The 14648-nt window shown below is 39.3% G+C and overlaps 1 protein-coding gene across 2 annotated transcripts in view; it reads left to right on the top strand.

The window, feature by feature from the left end:
- BBOX1 (gamma-butyrobetaine hydroxylase 1) overlaps window positions 1-14648 on the top strand; it is a 116530-nt gene that overhangs the window by 69421 nt on the left and 32461 nt on the right. For both annotated transcript variants that reach the window (XM_007537319.3, XM_060176668.1), the window contains exon 4: window positions 13221-13419. In XM_007537319.3, the coding sequence (XP_007537381.1) occupies window positions 13221-13419 (199 nt within the window). The remainder of the gene's footprint in view (window positions 1-13220; window positions 13420-14648) is intronic.

The raw sequence follows: 14648 nt of genomic DNA, 5'->3' as shown, positions 1-14648 counted from the left end.
GGAGAACATTGAAAAGGCTTCTAGTATACCACTATATCCCCAGATTCTTAGTATGTGTACCAGCAGACTCCTATGATAAAATATCCACTCTATTGGAAAGGATTTCTCTGCTTAAGAGAGCATGTTTGACCATAGAGAGAAGCATAGAAATTCTAAGGAGGGGTGGAGATGGTGGCCTGTCTATCTCATGTTCTTTACTTCTGGGTAGGACACTGCTGTAGTAAATTTTACAGTTTTATAGTTGCCATGGGTTCAAGCAATATTGAGTCTCAGTTGCCAAAAGCTATAAACCCATTCATAGAAATGCCTTCCAATGGTTTTCTGTACCTTACTTGCTGCCTAATCAACAATCATTGACTGCAAGGATACTTCCATAAGGAACGGTTTATGTTCAAATCCTCATCTCTAGATCAGCTTCTGATCTTAACTTCAGAGTATAAAAATGACCAGGATCTTTAAAGATGTAGAAGTAAAAGTGTTTCAAAAGACAGAAATTTTCCCTAGCATAAAGAAGAAAATCAGTCTTGTTTCACACAGGGCTCTATGTTATACCAGGGATCAGATTTAGGTTTTGTTTGGGACTCTAAAAGGTATAATAAAGAGATAATAAAATATTAGTTTTAACAACTAACAGAAAATTATTAAAAGTTTTTTAATAATTCCAACAGAATTTGGAAACTAAACAACATACTCCTTAAGAACCACTGGGTCAGAGAGTCACTCAAGCAGGAAATTCAAATGTTCCTGGAAACAAATGAAAATGAAGACACAACTTATCAAAATATTTGGGACACGGCTAAAGCAGTATTGAGAGGGAAACTTATAGCCATACAATCACATATTAAACAACAAGAAAAAGCTCAAATGAACGACCGTACTGCACACCTCAAGGACTTAGAGGAAGAGGAACAAAGGAACCCAAAAGCAACCAAAGGACAGAAATCACTAAAATTAGAGCAGAAATAAACAACTTCAAAAATAAAAGAACCATACAAAAGATCAATGAAGCCAAATGTTGGTTCTTTGAAAGATTAAACAAAATTGACAAACCCCTATCCAGACTCACTAAACAAAAAAAAGAGAAGACTCAAATTAGTAGAATTGTAAATGATGGAGGAGATATCACAACTGACACCACAGAAGTCCAGAGAATCCTGCAAAACTTCTATGAAGAACTATATGCCACCAAGCTAGAGAATCTGGAAGAAATGGAAGAATTCCTAGAAGCATATGCCCGTCCAAAACTGAACCAAGAAGAACTACAAAACCTAAAGGCACCAATCAAAGACAAAGAAATCAACACTGTTATTAAGAATCTCCCCAACAACAAAAGTCCTGGACCAGATGGCTTCACAAACGAATTCTACAAAACTTTCAGGAAACAGTACCCATACTTCTTAAGCTTTTCCATAAGATTGAAGAAACAGGAATACTCCCTTCCACCTTCTATGAAGCCAACATCACCCTTATACCAAAAGCAGATAGGGACACAACAGAAAAGGAAAACCGCAGACCAATATCTCTGATGAACATAGATGCCAAAATATTAAACAAGATCTTGGCCAACCGGATACAGCAGCATATCAAAAAGATTGTTCATCATGACCAAGTGGGATTCATCCCAGGAATGCAAGGCTGGTTCAGCATCCGTAAGTCAATCAATGTCATTCACCACATCAATAAAAGCAAAGCCAAAAACCACATGATTATCTCAATAGATGCAGAGAAAGAATTTGACAAAATCCAACACCCATTCATGCTCAAAACTCTACAAAAATGGGAATAGATGGGAAATTCCTCAAGATAGTGGAGTCTATATATAGCAAACCTACAGCCAACATCATACTCAATGGACAGAAGCTGAAAGCATTCCCCCTCAAACCAGGAACTAGACAGGGTTGTCCACTGTCACCATTACTCTTCAACATAGTATTGGAAGTTCTTGCCATAGCAATCAGGCAAGAGAAAGAAATCAAAGGAATACAGATTGGAAGGGAAGAAGTCAAGCTCTCACTATTTGCAGATGCTATGATAGTATACATAGAAAAACCTAAAGAATCCAGCAGAAAACTACTGCAAGTTATTAGACAATATAGCAAGTTGTCAGGCTGCAAAATCAATGTACAAAAATCAGTGGCATTTCTTTATGCAAACACTAAATCTGAAGAAGAAGACATCCAGAAATCACTCCCATTTACTGCTTCAGCAAAATCAATCAAATACCTAGGAATAAGGTTGACCAAAGAAGTGAAAGACTTGCATACTGAAAACTATGAGTCACTACTAAGGAAATAGAAACTGATACCAAGAAATGGAAAGATATCCCATGCTCATGGATTGGAAGAATAAATATCATCAAAATGAATATTCTCCCCAGAGCCAAATACAAATTTAATGCAATACCCATCAAAGTTCCACCAAGCTTCTTTAAGCGAATAGAACAAACACTACAGTCATTTATCTGGAACCTGAAAACACCTCGAATTGCCAAAACCATCTTGAGGAAAAGAAACAGAAATGGAGGCATCACACTCCCAGATCTCAAACTATATTATATAGCCATCATCATCAAAACAGCATGGTACTGGAACAAAAATAGGCACACAGATCAGTGGAACAGAATTGAAATCCCAGAAAGGAATCCACACACCTATGGACAACTAATCTTTTATAAGGGGGCCCAAAGCATTAAATGGAAAAAGGAGGCTCTATTCAATAAATGGTGCTGGGAAAACTGGGTTGTAACATGCAGAAGAATGAAATTGAACCACTTTATCTCACCAGAAACAAAAATCAACTCCAAATGGATCAAAGACCTGGATGTTAGACCAGAAAAAACCGAATACTTAGAGGAATATATTGGTAAAACACTTTCCCACATACACCTCAAGGACATCTTTGATGAATCAAACTCAATTGCAAGGAAGACTAAAGCAGAAACAAACCAATGGGACTACATCAAATTGAAAAGCTTCTTCACATCCAAAGAAACTATTAAACAAACAAGGAGACCCCTCACAGAATGGGAGAAGATCTTCACATGCCATACATCAGACAAGAAACTAATCACCAAAATATATAAAGAGCTCAGCAAACTTAGCACCAAAAAAGCAAATGACCACATCCAAAAATGAGCAGAGGATATGAACAAAACATTCACCTCAGAGAAGATCCAAAAGGCTAACAAACATATGAAAAACTGCTCTAAGTCACTGATTGTCAGAGAAATGCAAATTAAGACAACACTGAGATACCACCTCACTCCTGTAAGAATGGCATACATCAAAAAAACAGCAGCAACAAATGCTGGAGAGGCCGTGGGGACAGAAGAACCCTTCTATACTGCTGGTGGGAATGTAAATTGGTACAGCCTCTGTGGAGAGCAGTCTGGAAAACTCTCACATGGCTTGACATGGACCTTCCATATGATCCAGTAATTCCTCTCCTGGGGTTATACCCCAAGGACTCCATAACACCCAACCAAAAAGAGGTGTGTACTCCTATGTTCATAGTAGCACAATTCATAATAGCTAAAACCTGGAAGGAACCCAGGTGCCCAACAACAGATGAGTGGCTGAGAAAGCTGTGGTATATATATACATAATGGAATACTATGCAGCTATCAAGAACAATGAACCCACATTCTCTGACCCACCTTGGACAGAGCTATCAGGTGTTGTTTTCGACGGGCTGGCTTCACGGGTGGGTAACAGACGACCTGGGACTGAGTTGTACGCAGTGTCTTTTTATTCATGCAGGACGCAGCGCAATCTATACCAAGCTAAGCTAAATTAACAACTAGCTAAAATGAACAATGTTGTCTTTATATATACTTCCCAAGTAGGGTGTGAACAGGATGTGACGCAGAGAGAGTGGAGAGAAAAGTGACTGGTGAAAATCAGGGTGTGACAAGGAGAGGATCAGGGTGTGACAAGGAGAGGGGGTGGAGCAGGTGAGAATTCTACCACTAAACCACCAATGCCCTGGAGGGAAGGTGGTGCTTTATGTAAATGTAAAAGTGATTTATGTAAATAGACGGCAGTGGTTATGTCAATAGAATACAGTGGTTATATAAATAGAATGCAGTGTTAAGCAGGGGGGATTTAAACCAAATGAAACAGAAGGGGTTTTTAAAAGCAGAATTAGAGGATACCAACAATTCCCCCTTTCTTTTTAACTAATGGCCATAGTATCAGGATTGCGGGGCACTTTGTGAGGCAGGGAGACTGATAAGAGCCACACCGTTTTGGGGTTCTACTGTCCCTCCTTGCTCAACCTCTCCGTGGAGAGTGAGACTAACAGGATTGACACACCCCTCAAGCTCAAGCCCTTCCAAGCTCAACCACATCCTCACAATTCCCCAACATCTCTCTCTTACTTTATGGCCATATATAACTGTGTCCATATCTGTAAAAGGCTTCATCTCTGTCAGGGGAATAGCAGTGTAGGGGTGAATACAGGCATTTTCAAAAGAAGTGGCATAAGACATGGAAAACAAAATAGGCGAGAAGCAATAACCAATGTGATGCCAAAGGGAGGCCTGAGGGGGTATTTTCTGCCTCAAAGGGCAAGGCCTAGCAGGCAAAAGGGCATTTCTTGCCTCTGGGGGTATCAATTGCCTCTGGGGGCGCTTCATGCCTCTGTGGGCATCTCTTGCCTCAAAGGGCATTTCCTGCCTCTGTAGGCATAACCTAATGAGAAGGGAGTTTTGGTCTCTGGGGACAGAGCCTGCAGGTGAGGGGACATGGCCTATAAAGTCCCAAGGCTCTGGCTGAAGTTAGTCTTTGAGAAACACAGCAATGTGTACCAGTAAGTCCAGTGGAAGTGTCAGTTCAAAGTAGATGACCACGGAAGGAAATGCCATGGGATGAAACGCTGCATGTCTGTCTCAATGGGGAATGTCGGCCACCAGAATTCTGCTTTTCTGTAGAGAGTGAGCTTTGGAGTCGGTGAATCTGTTTCTTCAGGTAGTGCCAGGTCACATCATTGGTTTCCGGGGTTGTGTTGTAGTCATTCCATCTTGTGGGTGATGTCAGAGAACAGGGGTCCAAATGCATTTCCAGAAATTTTCATTTGAGTAGATGCTTTTTCATGTGAAGACTTGACAGTTGAAATTCACTTACTTGTCTAACAAAACTTGTAGCAGATTAGAATTTTACTATAATTGATAACTCCATTATAATTGGAAGTCCTTTCTAGTATGATTTTAAGGTTGTTTAAACAGTTTAAACTCAATAAAATGTGGAAAGGTAAACAGAAGAACCATAGTAGAAGCCTTAGGCATGAGAATAATTAACATAATCATTGCACTATCTGCCCCACCCATAACTCATACAGTTTTCAGGATTAAATGTTTCAGATTCACGTCAAGACGTAAAAGAGAAATCAAAGGAGGGAAAAAACAATTTTTGGATTGTTTCTGGATGTCTCTAGAAATCATGGCTGCGTCCAGCATTTATTTTTAAGTCAATGTCAAACAAAGATTCAGTCATTCAAATCACTCTCTTACAAAACAGATCTCACCATGTAGCATCAAGAGTCCCCGGAGGGCGTCCTAGTCCAAAAAGCTCCTCAAAATTCCATTTAGGGTGCTTCTGACTGTTCCTGCTGTATTGTTTCAGGCACCCATTTTTAAAAGTGTCTTCCCATTGAAGACAGAATACAATCAGGAGAGTAGAACTAACCACATGTCTCCATTCTTGGGGACTGCCAGGGTACTGGAGAACGCTCCTCAAATTAGAGTAGTCCTTCTCCATGGGAAACATGCGAGAAGAACTCCAGAAAGTCCCAGTGGAAATCCCCATGCATATCCCAAGGTCTATGATCATGGTCATAAAGAACCAAACTGTGGCCTGGAGCAAAATGTAGTCCTTTTCCTCAGGAAACATGGGAGAGGGAATCCAGAAAGTCCAAGGAGAAATCTCCATGCATCTCCCAAGCTCTATGATTAGGGTCAAAAGAAACCAAAGTTCCTGGTCAGGGAAACAAAGTGTGGCCCAGAGCAAAATGTTCCAGAGACAGAGTAACTGTCTCATGATGAAACAGTAGAGGCTTTGGTAAACCTCTTCGTAAGCAGAAGAGAAGACCATAGTGCATAGGTAGGCTGTCGTATGCTTTACATTGGTTTGTTCTAGCCTTCCCCCGCCAAGAGAATTAGATCAGTCCAGTTAATTTCGCGGGCCCGCTTGGCCCCGCCCCAAGGAATCCCGGGAGAGGGTTCCTGAGTTCGAGAGTGCCAGATTTTCAGAGGGTTCCCCAATACGAGAGTTCCAGAGTTCCAGAGTAAGAGGGAGTTCCTGAGTTCGAGAGTAAGAGAGAGAGTGCTTGTGCCGCCGCAAAGAGACAGCAGAGTTCTGTTTGGTGATTAGTTTGTCTTAGTTTATGAATCGTTGTTCCTGAATAAAGAAATACAGCTTCCCTGCCCAGCCGTTGTCTCCGCATCTCTGTTACCCACCGTAAAGCTAGCCCAGCTAGCTCAGTCGGTAGAGCATGAGACTCTTAATCTCAGGGTCATGGGTTCGTGCCCCACATTGGGCGTCATTTGTTGTTAAATTTCCGGATGGCTCCAGCTGGAGCAGGTGAGAATTCTACCACTAAACCACCAATGCCCTGGAGGGAAGGTGGTGCTTTATGTAAATGTAAAAGTGATTTATGTAAATAGACGGCAGTGGTTATGTCAATAGAATACAGTGGTTATGTAAATAGAATGCAGTGTTAAGCAGGGGGGATTTAAACCAAATGAAACAGAAGGGGTTTTTAAAAGCAGAATTAGAAGATACCAACAATCAGGAATTATGTTTAGTGAACTAAGTCAGAAAGAAAAAGATGAGTATGGGATGATCCCACTCATCAACAGAAGTTGAGAAAGAAGATCAGAAAGGGAAACTAAAAGCAGGATCTGACTAAATTGAAAGTAGGGCACCAAAGTAAAAACCCTGTGGTAAGAGGTAGACAAGCAACTTCCTGGGCTGGTGGGGGGTGGCGGTGGGTGGGTGCAATGGGACACAGATTTTTGGTGTTGGGAATGGTGTTTATGTACACTCCTAGTATAGTGTAGCCATATAAATCACTAGTTAATTAAAATCAAAGGGGAAAATTAATTGTATGTCTCAAAGTTTTTAAAACACAGAGTGAGTCTTTTTAGTATATAGGCTGTGTATTTGATATGTGGACTCTCTCAAAAGCCTAGACCAAGTAAATCAGAAGCAACCAATGGCACAGCTATATACAAGATACTGGGTACTATACAGCAAACCCTAACAAAAGGACTTTTCAAAGTTAACCCAATTACCAAATAATATGATGATAACATTAACTATCCACTGTTTTTTGAACCCTAAGACAGCAGGAACCTCACATGTTCACTTTTGAGCCTATAATTCCCCCAGTCCTGGAACCTCAGGTTAGGGCCCACTTTCCCGCATGCCTCTCCCAATCCATATAAAATAATATTGCATCTGCCGATCACAACCTAATTAACGCAGTGATTGCTACCTCAACATGCTTCAGCTCAGACTATGTCCAGAGACTTCACATGTGGAATGACAAACCTTCAGCTTCATTACTCGGGTAAGACCTCTCCTTTCATAGTATTCTCTAATTCCATCCCAGGTGGATTAATTTTTAACAAAGTCCTAAAACCTAGATATACACCAGGTTCTGTGAGAGAGAGCATATGTTCACATGTATCCATAAACTAGTGCAAAATATATACCTGAAAGCAGAAGTACACTAGAGTTTGCAGTGAGTACCCCCCCCCCACTTGCTCTCCACTATTCCAACCTTTGGTCCATGATTGCTCAACAATTTGTTTGGCTTTGTATGTTAACTCTCTTTTTCAGCCACCAGGTTCCAGATGCCATCAGGATGCCGGCCAGGCTTCCCTGGACTGAAGAGCCTATCAATGTGTCCTGGAGCTCTGCTTCCCCAGAGACACACCCTACTAGGGAAAGAGAGAGGCAGACTGGGAGTATTAATCGACCAGTCAATGCCCATGTTCAGCGGGGAAGCAATTACAGAAGCCAGACCTTCCACCTTCTGCAACTCAGAACGACCCTGGGTCCTTGCTTCCAGAGGGATAGAGAATGGGAAAGCCATCAGGGGAGGGGATGGGATATGGAGATTTGGTGGTGGGAATTGTGTGGAGTTGTACCCCTCCTACCCTATGGTTTTGTTAATTTATGCTTTCTTAAATAAAAAATAAATTTAAAAAAATAAAAGAAAAGATTGATAACACATTACCTGTTTAATGCCACCAATATACTTTAGTGTACATGGACAGAAGATCTTAAACTATTGAAATAATATAGTGCAACCCAGCATATTTCCCTCATGAATCTTTAGGTTAAAAGCTTCTTTGTGTCTTTCTTTTTTGAAATACAACTTAAGATCCAGGAATGCAAGGCTAAACTTCAGGAAGGAAACCTTGTACAAATGGTTCCTTCAGAGTTGGCATGTAGCTTGTTCATAAATTTTATGATGTGTGAAGCACATGTTCATGGAAGTATTTATTAGTAAGGTTATAAGTTAAAATAAGAAGGGTTCATACCTTATATATGCCATCATTTTCGTGTTATTTATGTAGTCAGATCAAACTATGAGATTTAATTTTTTTTACTGTATTCTCCCAAAAATTGATTTACTCTAATCAAATATGTTCTCCTTTGGCTCCCTGGTAGGTATTTTTTTTTCATTTGAAAACAATAGGAAAATTATTTTAATTGAAATTTCAAAATTACATTTTCTGTGTCAATATCATAATGACTTTACTGGTGGATTTAATGAAACATAGTTTATTCCTCTCTGAAAATTAAGAGTGTTTTATATTTGGGATGATATAATGAATTTGAAAACTGTTTAGTCACAGCACTGCCTCTGAAAGTTATACTCAGCATAACCCAGTACATAAAAGGTTCATACTAGGACACAGTTTTTGCAATAAGCTCTAGTCCTGACTTGCATATTTCTGGAAAAAAAACTAAAACCTAGAATTGTAAATTCCAGAATTTAAAAGACATTGTAACCACATTCTGACAGTAAAACTTCATAAACTTGAAATTATTTATAGTATTGTCTATGTTCTTTCTAGAATTAGGAGTCTTGCTTTCAACTAGAATCTTTGTTGTGAGAATATGGCAAAATTTATACATGTAAAGAGCAAGAATATAATTCATTTTGTGTCTTAAAAACAAAGGTAGTTTAGTTTAGCTTTTGCTTTTATGAGAGAGGGAAGAAGATTAGGGAATAGGAAGACAGACTGACCAAAACACTGCTCAGCTCCAATTTAAGCAGAGCCAGGGATCAAACCTGGAACCTTGGCCTTACAAGTCCTGTGCTCTACCACTCTGCTACCTTCCTGAACCAAGAATATTGTGTGCTTGTGTATGCTTGAAAGTGTATGTGTGCATGGATGTGTATGCTATAGTTTGTAACTACAATGAGAAAATGAAACATGTAAAATAAGAGAGAATTAAAACATGTTATAAGTACACATAATTTTTTGCTTTGTTCATTAAGATTCTTCTTGAATAACTAAGTAGTAATATATATTCCCAAAGTTTTAGAAATATTTACATCTTATGAAAATATTTAATCAATCTCTATTTTTTTCCTGAAATACTGTCACCAGTACTTTTTGGGAAAATGACAGTAAGCAACATCAGAATTCCATGAGCACTGACATACACACTCATAAATTTACGGGAAAAAAAGCTAGCTAACTTCAAGGCCTTCTTTATGCTCACAGAGGGTGAATAGTAATATTTTTGTAGTGTTGTGCAATGAAACTTACTTGTATGTTTTTTCTGCACTTAAAATCCTGATGAGGAGCCAGTGTTTATCTTGAAACACTCAGGCTTGAACAAGTTCAAACAAAATGTTCCTAACTGTAACTTAGCCTGCTTTCTTCTTATCTAAGAGAGTCGCTTTATAAGGAACAGAATAGGCTATCAGTATTCAGACATGGGACAGAAAACACATGTGACAACAGTTCTTTAAGCCATGCAATTTTTACCTTATGTGTACTTGTTAAAAATTATAGACTTTGGAATCAGTTGTCTTGATCTAACTAGCTCTGCAAATCATTAGCTGAATAGCTCATATTTCTGTTCCTTTCTCTATGCATGGTGATTCTGAAAACATCTACCTCAAATCATCATTGTGAGCATTTAAAGAAATAGTACACAGAAAGGACCTAGCCCTGTGTTTGAATCCGAGAAAGCACTCAGTAGATATTACCTACGATTGTTGCTGCTACTATTCTGCTTCTACTGTATTCACACACTATACTAAACTCCTTGCATAATTTTGCATCATCTCATTGTACAGTCAACAAAAAGCCTAAAAGGCAAATATAATTATTGTTACTTTATAAATTGAAACTCGGAGAAGAGACTAGCCAGTTAATTGAAACATCAGCATGTCTACCTCCAGGTCCATTATTTATCTCCATTTACATAATTGTGTTTCTTCTATGTTCCTCTTCCTTTGGGAGAGTCTTGTTTGCAAACTGATTGTTTTTAAAGTGATTGTCCTTTATTTATTTTTTAATTTTTTATATTTATTTTCCTTTATTGTTTTTTATTATTATTGTTATTGGTGTTATTAGATAAGACAGAAAGAAATGGAGAGAGGAGAGGAAGACAGAGGAGGAAAGAATGGTCGATACCTGCAGACCTGCTTTATGACCTGTGAAGCGACTCCCCTGCATGTGGGGAGCCGGGGGCTAGAACTGTCATCGTCATGTTGGTCTTAACCCATGTGCACTTTACCCACTGTGCTACCGCCTGACACTCTTCCTTTATTTTTTTTAAGTAAGCATTTTATGAGTAATTAATCTTGGGGATTCAGAAAGGAAAGGCATTTGACTCTATCTCCTGTGGCATTGGCACCAGAGGGTTTGTACTTCCATATCTTTTTATTTATTTATTTTTTATTTATAAAAAGGAAACACTGAAAAAACCATAGGGAGAGGATGGTATACGAAGTTCCGGCGGTGGGAATTGTGTGGAATTGTACCCCTCTTATCCTATGGTTTTGTCAGTGTTTCCTTTTTATAAATAAAATAAAAATAAAGAAAGAAAGCTGAAGTTAAACCCCATCCTCTCCCTTGATAGCTTTCCTATTCTTTAACCCTCTGGGAGTATGGATGCAAGGTCATTGTGGGATGCAGAAGGTGGAAGGTCTGGCTTCTTTAATTGCTTCCCCACTGAACATGGGCGTTGACAGGTCAATCCGTATTCCCAGCCTGCCTCTCTCTTTACCTAGTGGGGCGGGGTTCTGAGGAATCAGAGCTCCAGGACACACTGATGGGCTTGTATGTCCAGGGAAGTCTGTTTGGCATCATGCTAGCATCTGAAACCTGGTGGTTGAAAAGAGAGTAAACATACAAAGCCAAAAATTATTGATTAATCATGAACCTAAAGGCTGGAATAATGCAGATGAAGAGATGGGGGGTTCCTCCATTTTATAGATAGCTAGTAGGTAGAATTTAGTTATATTCCAAAGGGCTTATGGCTATTCTAGTTTCTTTGTTTCTTTTTTCCCCCCTGAACCTGAAGTCTGAGATGGAGGTGGATTCTAGTTATTGTCTGAGAAGATGTTATGGTTGGAAAAAGGACCAGAAATCTGGATCAGGAATAAGAGTAACTTTCAAATATGGGGAAGGTATATAAATAGTATTAACTGTAAAACCAATCGATTTGATCTGATCTGGGATACATATTCAGCTTAGGAGTCTATGTGACCTCTGCATCCCTGTAGATCTGAGCTCACATTCTGTAGTCATGAGTAGGAACATTACAAGCTGCCCCAATATCAAGACTCATCTTCCTCAGGTGTAGCATAGTGTGTGTTGTCCAGCCTCCCTTTGGAGGACGGAATATTCTCTACTGTTGTTGATCCACATTGAGGGCAAGGACCTATGGGGACCCACAAGGGTCTATTGTGTTGTTCCTGACAGAGATGACCCGTAACAATGGACAGAGGGATTTATTCAAGGTCTAGGCCTACATGTCTGTTTGTGGGAATCTCAGGACTCCCTGAATAGGACCCCAGCTGATGGAGTGGCCTGATAGTGACTAATGAGTCATTGTTAAAGTATGCCAGACTCTTGCCCTTATTCAGCTTTTGCAGTCCTTGCTTTGACAAGGATAGCTTTGGAGTGAGTGAGAGAAGTGTAATAGGAAGTAGGTGAAGAGGGTATCTAAGTCTAAGTGGATACTATTTCCTTATCAACTTTATACTGACTCACTGCAGACTATTGTGTACTTTTGCTTTCAGGTATATATTTTTCCCTAATTTATGGATACATGTGAACATATGCTCTATCTCATGGGACCTGGTCTATATCTAGGTTTTGGGACTTTGCTAGAAAGTGAACCACCTTGAGTGGAATTAGAGAATCCTATGAAAGGAAAGTTCTCACCAGAGTAATGAGGCTGAAGGGTTGACATTCCAGGATTGCATCTGTGGATCCCGATCTAATCAATGCAATGAGTACCACCTAAGCATGGTTCACATATTTTTATGTTTTTCTTCCCTCTGAACAGCTTTTTCTGACTCCAAAGAATGATTTGGCCTCAGAGAAAATATCTCACTGAGTGAGATAAGAGAAAGAAAAAATTGCACCTGCCATATTGACTCCACCCACTCCCAGGAGTAAATGTGTTTCTAAAGTCCACCATTCTGCTATTACCATCTGTTTGAAGTAGAACTTGACTATGAAATCATAGAGTTTCTCAGGATCATTTTGTTAAGAGTGTACAGGCAAAGGTAATTAAAGGGTATGGAGATCAAGATCACATATAACCTGAACAACATTATAGCTGGTTTTCTTAATTCATAGTCATACATATGTTGTTGGTCAAGCATATTACAGATTGGCATAGTTCCAGTGAGAAAAAATGGCATCTTGGACTATTCTAATATGACAAAACTTTAGTAAACTCTATGATAAATCAAAGATCAACTCTAACAAATAAATAGCACCTATGGGATTATATTTGTATGTAAGAACAATATGTTTTCATCACATTTATTTTTTATACTTCTAGATAGAGACAAAGAGGCACAGAAAGACTATAAGCAATCACAGTATCTACACTTCTTTAAACATGGTGGGAGCTGGGCTCACACCAGAGTCTTTCCCAGGGTAGAGCAGCATACTATCCAAAGGAGGAATCTAACAAGCCTCTTATATTATTTATTTTCTCAATTAACAGAATGTCAATACTGGGGTTCAGAGCTCCAGTTACCTACTCTGGATTTTGAAGATGTTCTGAGAAACAATGAACATGCATTCAAGTGGCTCTTCAGCCTCAAGAAAGTAGGCATAGTGAGGCTAACAGGAGCATCTGACAAGCGAGGAGAAATTTTAAAACTTGGGAAAAGGATTGGTTTCCTTTATCTCACATTTTATGGGTGAGTAAACAAGTTGTTTATATTCTGCCATTATACATAAAATTTTATATGTTTTCCAGAACAGGAAATATTTAGATTACATATACAAAACTTTCTATAATGTTAGGGCAAGGCCATGGCATACTGGGCATAGTACATAGGTTACTATGAACAAGGACTCCAAGTTCAAGCCTCTAGTCCTCACCTGTAGTGAGTGGGGGTTTCATGAGTTATGAAGCACTGCTGCAGGTAGCTCTCTTTTTCTCTCCCTCTGTCTCTTCTCAACTTCTCTCTGCCCGAACTAATAAGAGAGAAGAAAAGATAAATATGTCCACCAGGAGCAGTAGATTCATCATGCATGTACCAAGACCCAGCATTAACCCTGGTGGTTATTAAAAAAAAAGTCTGGGGGCCAGGTGGTGGCACACCTTGTTAAGCACACACATTACCATGTGCAAAGACCCAGGTTTAAGCCTCTAGTCCCCACCTGCAGGTGGAAAGTTTCATAAGTGGTGAAGCAGGGCTGTAGGTGTCTCTCTGTCTTTTTCCCTTTCTATCTTCCCCACCCCTCCCAATTCCTCTCTGTCTCTATCAAATAATAAATAAATATATAAATAAAATATATTTTTAAAGTGTATGTACTTTATTTTTTATTATTTTTATTTATTTATGGGATAGAGACAGCCGGAAATCAAGAGGGATAGGAATGGTAGAGAGGGAGAGAGACAAAAAGACACCTGTAGCACTGCTTTACCACTCGCAAAGCATCCCCCCTGCAGGTGGGAACTAGGGGCTCAAACTCAGGTCCTTGCACATTGTAGCATGTGCTCAGCCAGGTGTGTCACCACCTGGTCCCTAGTCTGTGTACTTTAGCAACTAATGGGAAATGCAGCTTATTTTAACTTTAGAACAAGAGGCTGTTTGCATAAAAATTTCCTGGGAAATAACACTGATTGTGACTAGTGAAGCACTAACAACAGAAAACACCTATATCTATATTTCTAGTCTTTAAGGCAAGTACTCATTGAGATGGATATAAATATTCTTGGGCATACAAAGTAGAGGGCATTAGAAGTAAAATGATATGCAAGTTCCAGAGATTAAAAACTGGAAGCACACAGGCATTTGTTAGGTATGTTTTATTTGGCCCACATGATGTTGAAAGAAAATGGAATTATTCATAAACACTCAAAACCTGTGAGATTTTACATTAAATGGATCTGGCTTTCCTTGAAAAATTAAAACTGGCA

This window comes from Erinaceus europaeus, chromosome 17 (assembly GCF_950295315.1).
Source record: "Erinaceus europaeus chromosome 17, mEriEur2.1, whole genome shotgun sequence".
NCBI classification, from domain to species: domain Eukaryota; kingdom Metazoa; phylum Chordata; class Mammalia; order Eulipotyphla; family Erinaceidae; genus Erinaceus; species Erinaceus europaeus.
Note: the sequence above shows the minus strand (reverse complement) of the source record. Positions and strands in the feature narration are given on the sequence as shown.